The 12,406-nt window shown below is 39.9% G+C and overlaps 1 protein-coding gene across 1 annotated transcript in view; it reads right to left on the reverse strand.

The window, feature by feature from the left end:
- Positions 1-12,406, reverse strand: part of ankrd50 (ankyrin repeat domain 50) — a 41,971-nt gene that overhangs the window by 15,758 nt on the left and 13,807 nt on the right. The window contains exon 3 of the mRNA XM_085416831.1: positions 6,788-7,020. Within this exon, the coding sequence (XP_085272957.1) occupies positions 6,788-7,020 (233 nt within the window). The remainder of the gene's footprint in view (positions 1-6,787; positions 7,021-12,406) is intronic.

The following is a 12,406-nucleotide window of genomic DNA, read 5'->3' on the forward strand; positions in this document are numbered from 1 at the left end:
GACCTTAAATGACTTGTTGGCTGGATGTCACACTTTCTGACTGGGAAGAAGAAGGGATTTTTACTTAAAGAAATGAAAAATGAAGCCTTGCTTTTCCAGAAGTAAATGTCAATATGAGCCATTCCCTAATAAAAAAAAAAAAAAAAAATATTCATCAGCTGATCAGACACCTTCATGTAGTCCGTGCAGTACTCTCTCGAGCCCCCACACATACATGCCTGTTGAGAAACAGTGACTTTAACAAGTATGAATCAAACAGTATTGTTCGGATAGGAGCCCTTACAGTCCAGTGATGCTTTCATGTGACAGACGGGAAAAAAAAACAAAACAAAAAAAAAAAAATCACATGAGTCTGATTCAAATGCTATGTTGGAACTAGAGCTGGGCGATAGAACGATAACAATATGTATCGCGATATAACTTTTACTCGATAGAGAAATTAAGCTATCGCGATAGACCTCGCCGCTCTTGTCCTCTTAAAAAAAAAAAAAAAAAAAAAAAAAAAAAAGGTCAGCCAATCCAAATTAAGTAGCGCAGAGCCGAACCAATCACAGCCGCAGCGTCACGTCGCGTGACTTGTTACGTACAGCACAAGTGCCAAGCCGCACGTGTGTTTGTTTGGGAAGCAGCCAGCGGGTAATGGAGCCAGCGCCTAATGGAGGAAATGAGTGTGCCGACTAGAAAAATCAACCGAGCGTGACCGAAGAGAAAACAGATGATGGTTCCAATGCCGGAGAGATTGTCGAACGGAAGAGCCATAGAAGTTCTGTAGTGTGAAGGTATTTCGGCTATTTCAAGTCTGACAAAAAACAGAGTAGCGTGCACTGTAAATTGTGCCGAAAGCAAGTCTGGAAATACAATAAACTGGTGCATGCGTCACACTGTGCGCCACCTTATTGTTTCGGTGAAATTAATTTCTACAATACTGTTACTGTTAATTCTACTCTCTGCAGTGTTTAAATGCTTACATATACACACAGTTACTGTCCGTCCACACATACGATTCGGTTCTGCTTCTATGCCCCAGCTTTGTTTACTTTTTCCCACCGAGGCTTCTAGACTTCTAATCGGCCAACATTTCTGCACGGTTAGGAATCTAGCGCCACCTGCTGCTTTGGCATGTTCATAGCAGCGTTTTCTTTCATTTCTCCCTTTATGTGTGGACGGGATTATTTTTTAAAACGAAAACGGAAAATCTCCGTTTTCAAAAATACCCGTGTACGTGTGGACGTAGCCTCAGTCTCTGACTGGAAGCGCTAATTCGTCATTCGGCTTTTGTCAGACTAAAGTAACTGTTAAAACTGTTTGAAAAGCTAAGCTATACAACAAGAAGAGATTGAGAATTTCCTTTTAGTTCTCAGTTTATTGGATATTGACAAAAGTTAGTCAGTTTTGTCTGTTCTTCTGTAAAACAAACTAAGATTTATTTTTAGAATTAATATTTTGTTTCTAAGTGGATTTGACAATTTAGTAGTCTGTTTCGTTTGTTCTATTTTGAAACTTAGACGCTTTAGCGGCTGCCTTTTGTGTAGTTTGCAATATTTGCCTTTATCTATCTGAAAAAGTCTCATGTTCCTTAAGTACATCTACCCTGTTGAACTTATTATGGGAAATAAATATTTAAATAAAAACAAGCTGCTGATTATTTCACATTTTACTTGTGAGCAACGGCACATTTAAATCTTACAAATATAGTTATTTGGCTTATATCGTGATAGATATCGTTATCGCCTGAAATGAAAAAAACATATCGTGATATGAAAAAATCTCATATCGCCCAGCTCTAGTTGGAACTATGATTTAAAAATGGGCTGTAAGTATTTCGATGAGACCAATAGCAAAGTAGGAAGAAAAAAGATGGCAAGAGATTGAGGTTTGAGCTGAAAAAAATAAATACACACACACACACGCACACACAACGGGGGGGGGGGGGGTATTTAAACAGCCAACCCCCACCTTGCACCTTCATACAGCCCTCTTTTCTCTGTCCCTGCTCCACCTTCTGCTGGAGGCCTTGATAAATTGGCACAGATTCTACCCGGCTCCCAACCAAAATCGCTGCCTAAGTGTTTCCACTGCACTACCGCTACAATGCCCTTACAGTAGCACAGCTCAAAGAGAAGGTAAAGTCAGAAAAAGCAGGATTTTTTTTCGCTACAATTTGCATCTCAAGAGTGAAATTTTAGTCCAAGTCAAAGGTAACAAGTCCGACGCTTATTCGAATCGGAATGATCACATAACACGGGTCTGCCAGAGGGATACTGTGCAAAATTCTTGTACTCCTCACAAACTGACCACTCTTTGTTTGTGAGGCATTAGCCAAGCGGATGTGAGTGAGGCATTCTGCAGCAGAAGTCAGTATGCCTCCTTCCTGTTCGGTCTCTGAGGTGCTGAAAACTTCCCAAAGCACATTCCACTCAGAGATAGACACAAGGAATAACAGTTGAGCAAGAGACAAGGAACTCTGAGTTTTGCTCCTGGGGAATAAAGTCATCTCCTTAAAAAAAATTAAATGAGAAATTCCAGCTGAATGCACTTGCTGTGAGTCAGACTGAAGCAAATTTTGCAAAAATCAAAGGTAACAGAAAGCTTTGAGTTACTCACATAAAAGGAGTCTGAATTCTTTTAGTCATTTTAGAAATACAGGACCAAAATTCAGGTCCAGTGAGCTCCCTTCAAAACCTTGTGGTTAAAGGTCATTCCTCAAACTTTATCAGCACTGTATTTACAAAACCACAAAGTTCGCATTACCACAAACCAGAGTATACTGGGAAACTGACAACCTCCACTGCGACTAAAACGGACGCTCATATAAAATAGTAGTTTGCTTTGCAGCAAGCATGAAAGTGGACGCTTTTGGCAGGTCACTGCCATCTCTAAATTGTAAACAATATGCAAGATATTTTTAGGGGACACTTGGCCTCAGTCTGATACTCTAAAGTTCTTTGGTCTATTTTCAGTCCACTGCTGCATGAATAAGGAGCATTCATAGTGCCATATTAATAATAAGGTACAAAAGGCAATAGAATACACTGTGAGTGAGTGTGTGTGTGCAAGTCCACATCCGTCTAAGTGTGATGGGAAAAAAAGAAAAAGTCAGTCTTGTAGAAGAATTTCCAGCACTGGACTAAAAGCGGAAGACTGGATCCAGACAAAACAAAGACACTGCTAAAAGCATTAGATCAAGGCTTACTGTAGTTCTGCAGGAGGATTTCAGTGCATAGACTAGATAATACCTTTTATTTCAGTTCTTTAACTGTGGAATATGTTCATAGAAATAAAAAGACATCAGCAAGTCTAAACGGAAAGGAAAAACAAAACCAAATATGTCCTTCACTCCCTTCAAGCAGGGACATCACATCTCATATGTGAGGTTGGCACTCTTTTCAAAAGTAGATTAATCTTTTTGAACCAATTGCTTGGCAATTGGAGTAAGAGCTCAACAAAAGCTTGGCCATCATCAAAGAGGCAGTAAAGAGAGAATGAGCTTCAAAAATGGAGAAAAAGAAGATAACTGCCACTTATCAGATTGTTCCACGATGAAACTCACCTCAAACCATATATTAAAAAACAAAACAAAACCAAAAACCAAAAACAACAGACAAGTACAAACAAAAGAGGTGCAACAAGCAGAAATAGAACTAACAAGTAAAAAAAAAAAAAAAAAAAAAAAAAAAAAAAAAAAAAAACATATACCAAAGACGAAAATGTTTTTTAAGACTATGTTCCCCTGCTGAGTCCGCTCTGAACATGAAGTGCACACCAGATAAAATCTCACTATTGAAATTAATGATTTGGGCCAGACACAAACTGCTGCCGAAAGAAAATCAAATATAAAACTTCTTCCATCTGTGTTGTCTGTGGACACAAAGTTTTGGAAAACGCTTTAAACTAAACTGATACCAATCCACACGGGTTCCTACACAGAACCTTTTAAGTTAGAGGAAAGCGTGGGTGGGCGTGTCTTTGAAATTATGAAGTGGGCAGCCTGCATCACGGTTGGTTTGTTGAATTACATGCACGATGCCCACGAACGACTCAAAGTGAGACTCTAGTGTCCTGAATTCCTGTTTCCACTCTTATACAAACAATGACTAAGAAACAAACTCACAATGGAGAAACTAGACCCATGGAGTGGTTGGAACTTTTGCACGGAAATAATGATCAAAATAGCTGACAATTCATTTTCTTGCAGGAGACCTACAGCGGGTTAAATAAGTACTAAATGTGTTACCAGTTTTCTAAGTTAATACAAAATGTGCTATTGAGATGAAATTCTCACCAGATGTCCCATCCAAGCCCCACAAGCAAAGAAATCAAACCATAGATGTCCATAAAATTAAGTGTAATAATGAGAAATGACACAGTATTGAACACACTTACTGAAATGTATTTAATACTTTGTACAGAAGCCTTTGGTGATGCCTCCTGTATAGAGAAATTCTTCTCATGCATTGCTCAGGGGTGATTTTGGCCCATTCTTACACACATACCTGAAGGTTTCCTTGACCCCTTCTATGAACTTTTGTTCTTTCCATAGATTTTCAATTGGATTGAGAGCAGGTGTTTGACTCGGCCATTCTAGCAGCTTTATTGTCTTTCTCTGAAACCAACAGTTTCCTCAGCTGTGTTTGGGATCATTGTTTTGGTGAAACATCCATCCTCGTTTAGTCTTCACCCTCCTGACGACAGCAGTTTCCTATTAGGAATGTCTCTGTATATGTTTTCTATTTATCCTTCCTTTAATTATATGACGCGTGCCATTGTCGTATGCTGGAAAACAGCCCCACACCATGATGGTCCCACCTCCAAACTTATTTACTTTTGGGATGTTATGCAGTGCCTTTTGAGCTTCTCAGCAAACTTTAAACTTGCTCCAACATGCTTTTTCTTTAGCAACAGTCTTGTGTAGCGAGCGTGCATACAGGCCATGGTGGTTGACTGCATTTCTTATTGTTTTCTTTAAAACAATTGTTCCTGCTGATTCCAACTCTTTGTGTAGCTCTCCACAAGTGGTCCTTGGCTCCTGGAAAGCTCATCTGATAATTCTTTTCACTCCTCTGTCTGAAATCATGCTGGGAGAACCTGGTCGTGGCCAGTTTATGGTGAAATGATATTCTTTCCACTCCTGGATTATGGCTCCAGCAGCGCTCACTGGAATCTTCAAGTGGTTTTGAAATTCTTCTGCAACCAATGCCATCAGTATCTGTTGCAAAAATAAGGTTGCAAGGTCTTGCAAGAGCTCACTGGTTTTACCCATCATGGGTTGTATATCTTTGGTAATGAGATACCTTTTTATAGGGACTGAACCAGCTGTTATTCATTAGCATTAAGTGGCAGGATTGCTTTCTAATTACTGATAGATTTCAGCTGCTGTCATGACTTTCTAGGTCTTTTTGCACCTCCATTTCTTCATGTGTTCAACAGCTTTTCCCTGTGTCATGTCTCATTATTGCAAACAACTTAAAATATGGACAGTTATAGTTTGATTACTTTGCATGTGTGAATTGGATTGAGGGGTTACCAACATCTGGTGAAAATTTCATGTCAATAGCACCTTTAGAAATATAGTTACTAAGAAAACTGGTGACGCGTTCATGATTTACTTTACCTGCTGTATATATGAAAAGCATATTTTAAGAGTCCTGAAAACAACTTTGAGCGTGACCTCTTAATTCTAATTACACTGTTGCATTTAATTTGGAATATATACAGGAATACTATTTGTATTATCTAAAATGATAAGAGGCAAGCAACATAATCCACTGAAGACAAGCCAGAACATGAACAGACTGCCAAGCAAATTAATTTGCTGCTGGGACTAGATATTAAAGAAGGATGCTTGTTACCTGTCCTATTAATTTTATAGGATTTTAGGCGCACATTATATTGTTACCATGCATTTCTGTACATACTATGCACAGAGACCTAATCGCGATCATACCCGATCCAATATAAAATCAATAGAAATATCAGCACTACAAATAGAACTGCTTTTGGAGAATTTGATCATACAAACATAGGCATTTCATAATTTATGCAGGAACAAAAGGAAGAACGCATGTAGCTTGTTCATCCCCAAATCTGACCGCAAGCACCTCCTGAGGAGGGAGCAGCACAACTATTCAGACTGCTGGGATGTTGTGTAACAGTAAAAAAGGTAAAGTGAGGGCACTAGAAGCTCCCACATTCAATGGCTTTGGAAAGGTAGACGGGGGACACGCAGCAATGTGAGTCTGCAGAGGCAACTTCCTCCCACACAGTTAGGTTTTTGATTAATGTTATGCCAGCTCATCGCCACAGAGTAGGCTGCTGGCCTGACAAGGAGATAATAGCAGTGGGTATGGTACAGTGTCACAAGACAAGGAAAAGCTGCATCTCTTACAGAAGTCTGCAGTGGTGACTAATCCCTTCAGGCATGTCATAATGTTAGAAAGCATTCGAAGCAGTGACAAAAAAAAAGAAAAAAAAAAAAAAGAATGATGCTGCAGGCTTTGTTTGTAACTGCTGTATTTTTTTTGTCAAAATGTGTATTATTAAATCTGAAAAATGGTTGCCATCAAGCGGAACAAGCATACAGCAGTACTGACAATTGCAAGTACTTTCTCATACATCAAACTGTCTCTTTTCAACAGCTCAGCTGTAATAATGGTATCATAGTGATTTTGACAATGATGTATTGATTTTTAAAAAACTACATGTAACACCCTAAAGCTTTTGGAAAATTGCCTCTACACTTGGAGAACAGTTATCTTAACTGAGCAACGAGAAAAGTTGAACCATTTACCTGTGAACAGTTTGGTAATGGCTTTGTTCTGTCGTCGTGCGGAGCAGATGAGCAGCAGCCAAGGAGGCAGAAACTCATGGTGACTGGCCAGGAGCTCTGCAATGGTCCTGGGAGAACCTGGGGAGGACCTCTGTTCCCCCTCACCCAGCTGACTGCCTTCATCAATGGAGTCCACAAGCAGGAAGAGTGCCTGCTGAGGAGGCTTCACACTCAAGAGAGGCAGGAGTACACACCTGATGAAAAAGGATGAGACATGGAAGGAGAAAGAAAAAAAAAATCTGTTACAATGTTTTCATCTTTTTGATTTTGTTCAATTGATGACATAAATCATCTTCTTTCAGGGGTTGCCACTGCAGATTCTGGTCTCTAGCATACTCATCTGCATGTTCCCTTTCACTACTTCCATGAATCTTCTAATTTTCTGCTTCTTCTCCTGCCTAGCAGCTTCATATCAAACAGCCTTGGTACTCTACATATGTCCAAACCATGTTAAGCTTGCGTCTTTACCAGCTCCACCTGTGGTGTCCCTCCAATGTACACTAATGTAATGTTGTTGGCCACTCCCAGTAAAAATCTTAAAATCTTCAGTTCTGCCACCTCCAGTTCGGCCTCCTGTCTTTTTGTAGCATGTATTTAAAGTCATGTACCTCCACTCTTTGCATCTTCCCTGTTACAACTGTCTCCCTCTCATTCACACACACATATTCTGTCTTGCCTCCACCGGCTTTCATTCCACTTCTCACTAGAGCATACCTCCAACACTCCAGACCATCTTCCACCTGCTCCCTACTCTGACTGCAGATCAGGGTCATCTACAAACATCCTAATCCATGTAGACTCTGTCCTGACATCATCTGTCAACCTATCTTGACATAAAGAGTAAAAAAAAACCAAAAAAAAAAAATTTTTTTATGTTGGTTTAGCTAGCTAAATTCTATATTCACTCTTATTTACCCAGAAAGTGATGCATGTTTTTATTTCCCCTTCTAATGAGCTCAGATATTCATGCTTATGAAATAAAAACTGTTAGTAATAGTAATAAACATACTATTGACATTCTCTGCACAGCAAGTGCTTCGCTTCAAGATGAATACAAACAGTTGGTCTAATACAGTGAAACAGTGGCTTTACAAGGACACAAGAGTCACAACACAACCAATTTCAGTTAAACTGTTTAAACAGGGAGAGCAAAGGTGTTTAAGTACATCTCCATCCAGCTCAAATTGGATCCATTAACAGGCCTGCTACCGATGATCTGCGCTCAAAGAGAGATTTACAGATGATACAATCACTATAATTCGTCCGCCTACCACCCCCCCCAGTGAAAAAACTTTGCCCGACAACTAGATTTTCAGCTTTGAGATTATGCCAAAGATGCGGAAGGAGAAAAGTGTTTTGCAACTTTAACCACAACTAAACATGGATATTTTCTTCAAGTCGAATCTCAACTGATCTCCCAATAACATTAAAATTGATGCCTGAACATTAACATCCATTAAAAAAAAAAAACTGTAGCATTCAGTAAGAAAGCAAATGTGTATTTTAAGCATATGCCACATTAACCGTTTATGAAAGTCCAAATGTAAGTGAGGCATGATTCTGCTTCAAGGCTAATATGCAGATCACACGTAAATGTACACTGAACTAATTTTTGTTCGCAGGACTTCTGTTCCACTGTGACTGCAACTAGTTTGAATCCCCCATAAGATGTCTGCCTGGGGAAAATGTCATCTCCTAATACTCACAAAATTGCTTCCAGCTCAGCTGGCTGTGATAAAGGATCTGAGGATTTCATATTAGTGACATTTTACTCTGGGTCTAGGTTAATTAAACATTTAAAGGAGGTTGAACAAATTGATTACTCAACATAAAAACTTGACTCAAGAGTAGACGTGGCTGCGGGGCATTTGAGGATCTTTTAGGGTAGCTGCCGCGCAGATAAAAATCAGTCACCTTCCGGATGATGGGATGGTCTCTTTAACTACCACTCTTCTTTAATGGAACTGACATTGCTTGTAAGCGTTGTCATAAAACACCAAGACGCAGTTTTAACAAGATGTTTTTTTGGATGTTCAACAGCCTGTTACTAACCCTGCGGCTGCAAAGACATTCCCTTTTTGAGGTTCTACCATTCAAGACCTAAATTTTACTTCAATTTATTGTCCGTAATGAACATGAGTGCAGGAAAAGCCATGTTATTTGGGATGCAATTTCAGTCTAAAATACAAAAGACGCCACTTCTACAATTAATTCTTCTTGAATACTAAAAGAACTTCGACTAAAAAAAAAAAATCCCCAAAACTCTGATAGAATAAAATAAATACCGTATTTCCCGGACTACAAAGCGCACCTGAATATTAGCCGCACAAGCTAAAATCAGGGGAAAATCCTGTTTTGTACATACATTAGCCGCACCTGACTAAAAGCCGCAGGTGTTTCAATGTTGACTTATCATATGTAAGAGAATATGCACAAAGGGAATTGTCAGGAAAGAGATGGCTGTTTGGAGACACACCCCTTTTATTAATATTCTGAAAAACAAGTTATGGGTACATATTTGCACATGTAGTACATAACAGTAACCTACAGCACACCAGAAAAATAGATTCGGACTACCTTTTAGGCTCAGGTGCAGTGACACGGCTTTAACAAGAAGAAAAGTCAGTCATTCACCATCTTTCTCTTCTTCCTGCGCTCTAAAACCACCAAAGTCCTCTTCTCCAATGTCGGAAACGAACTGGCTCAGGATGGCTTCGTCATCCACTCTCCGCTTCTCTCCTTCGTTGTCACTTTCAAAACCAAAGAAATCCTCGTTGTCAGTGTCAGAGTCGAACACCCTCAGAAGGGCCGTGGCGGTGTCCTCCTCTCCATCATGCAGCAGTCCAGCCCTTCAAAATCCGTTGGTGATCGTGGATGTTTTCGCACTTTTCCACACTGTCAGAATCCACCGGTGGAGTTGGGCATAACTTGCTTTTCGCAAGTTTATCGCCGCTCGTCATCCACGTCTCCCGCTGAATGCGTAGCGCTACTTTGAAGTTTGTTTTTCGTGCTACTTCGTACGGCACTACGTTGCCTGGCGGACGGACATGTGACTAACATACCACTCTTGAACCCCGATCCTTCCGCCAGGCAACGTAGTGCCGTACAACAGCGGAACAAACAAAACAAATCGTCTTACGATATCACAAAAATCATGGAAAATCCATAGAAAAGCCGCACCTGACTAAAAGCCGCAGGGTTCAAAGCTTGTGCAAAAAGTAGCGGCTTATAGCCCGACAATTACGGTACTTTTATGTTATACAGAAATCTGACAATATGGGACTCGTATAACACCCTAACTTCTAGTATTCAGGAAATTAAAAGCAAATCCAATGTCTATTCTATTCTATTGTTGTTTCGATAGCCCAAGGCAATCTCTTCAAAATATGTTCTTTTTTCTAAACAGACATAACCTCCAAATTACTGATGTTATAATTGGAAAAGTAGCAATCAATCATAATTAAAAAGCTGGAATTAAAAGTTTGTTCTCTTTTAATTGGTCATTTCAGTACCAGATGAAATCCGTCCAAAGTCAACAATCAATAGTTATACATGTTTCTGTGAATCTTCAACTTTTGTTGAAGACTTTACAGAGAAATCTGAACTCTCAACAGCAAAAAAACAAAAAAACGACAAAAAAAAAAAACAAAAAAAAAAAAACAAAACAGAGTTATGGTTTTATAACCTTCACACTCCAGTGTGATGCTGCTCAGCCTTTGAGAAACACAGTCAATCACTCCTTCTTATGGTCGCAGCCCGCACAGAACCTGCAGTGCCATCTGGGAGCCCTGCCAAAAGGAATGTCCATCCACAGGGGTGACTGTGTGTGTCAGTGTGTGAATAGTCATGTTTGAGGCCATGTTGCCTACTGAGACAATCAAATCCACAGCGACAGCAAGCGGTCGAAACAAAGAGCCATTCTTCTCTCACTATTCAGCTACTTTCGGGCTGTCAAAGAGTCAAAAGACAAGGACTGCAGACAAAGGAAACTTAGCGGGATGTGGGACATGGAGAGAAAATGAGCTCAGGAAAAGCTGATTTAGTTTGCCAGACAAACCTGCAGCATACCTGGACCAGAAAACCAAAAGTATTTAAGCTTCACATGGTGGTCTCTGACTTTTTTACCAACCTTTTAGTTCTTGTTCAAATCCTTAACATATGCCCAACTCAATGCCAATTGCCATTTAAGTCTAGAGCAAAAAGGAAAAGAAAAAGTAGAAGAGGGGGATGTGAAATGCACCTAACACAGTCACCATCTGTCATGTTGTATTCGCGACTGCGGCAGCCGTCACTCCCACCACAATGGTCAAAGCGAAGCTTCCAGTGAAGATGTCTGGGGCGACAAGGCAGCGCTGGGCACCGAGCCAGTGCCTTGTAAATTTACGCAGCTCATTTTAGAGAGCTAGCCCATACCCACACACTGTATGCACACCAAAACTATGATTAGAAAATAAGATCCATGCATGGCCTTGACACTGCTCTGTTAATTGAAGAATAACCAGCAGCGGAGTTTAGCTCTTAGCTTCAGACAGATCACAACACGGAGAGATACCGACAAAGCTTTCCTCCATAATGGCTTAAAAAGACAAAAGTTGAAGCGAGGCCTTTGCTTTTAAAAAACAAAGCAAAAAAACCCCCCTCTCTCTCTTCATTTAGTATTGAGTCAATTTGGAGGAAGCCTGCTTAGCATCTTTGCAAAGTCAAGACAATTTAATACCACAGAGCTCAATGACATCAGCTGACTCATACACCGGCTCATCCAAACTGAAAGGGACGACTATCTTGCAGATCGTTTGCTCACAGTTTCCTTTGCGATTCGTACATTATGAATTATATTACTGCAATCATCCCGTCGAAAGTAATCACACTGACAAGAACAATAAGAGTGACTGGTGCTGTGGGCAAAATGTTCTGAACAAAGAGGCTCACACACTTTAACTGTATTCTTCCCATTATGTTGGGATCGACCATATGGTCTTGTTTCCTGCTCAATCTGTTATCATCCAACTCCAGTTTCATCTGATTGGACATAAATTGCAATTCTATGGGTTTATTACAGACTTGGGGAAAACATTTATGCACTGAAAAAAGCTGGACTTTTAAGCTTTAACAAAAACAAAAAAATGTGGTCTGATCCAGAGTGGTTACACAGGAGCAGAACAGCACTTATGTAAGCTTTGGACTGGCATATTTACATTAATTTGAGTTGAGTTATTAGACAGATAATCCTCTGAGGATGTCAACCTTGCAGCAGAAAACTAGTTGCTTTTCAAAAATACTGAAATGGGCATGATAATCATTTGTTCAAAATGACTGAGCGGAGAATTAGGTGATGTTAAAAAAAAAAATCCCTATTAAACTCAAACAACTGTATTTTGTTGGAGTGGAATATGAGCTTAAAACATGTCATGACATTTTTCTGATTAACGGCACCATTTTATTAACATCCCCCCTGACATAAAGCTACTCTGCACACACTTCTCGTTCTCTATGTGAGCTTGTAAGAAGCAAGTACGGCCCATGATTCAATAGCTTGCAGAACCTCATTTCGCATCAATAACTTATTCTCCTCATTTTCTG

Source organism: Rhamphochromis longiceps, linkage group LG2 (genome assembly GCF_057381845.1).
Source record: "Rhamphochromis longiceps isolate RC_006_pf linkage group LG2, R_longiceps_female_GT1.1, whole genome shotgun sequence".
Classification (NCBI taxonomy): Eukaryota; Metazoa; Chordata; class Actinopteri; order Cichliformes; family Cichlidae; genus Rhamphochromis; species Rhamphochromis longiceps.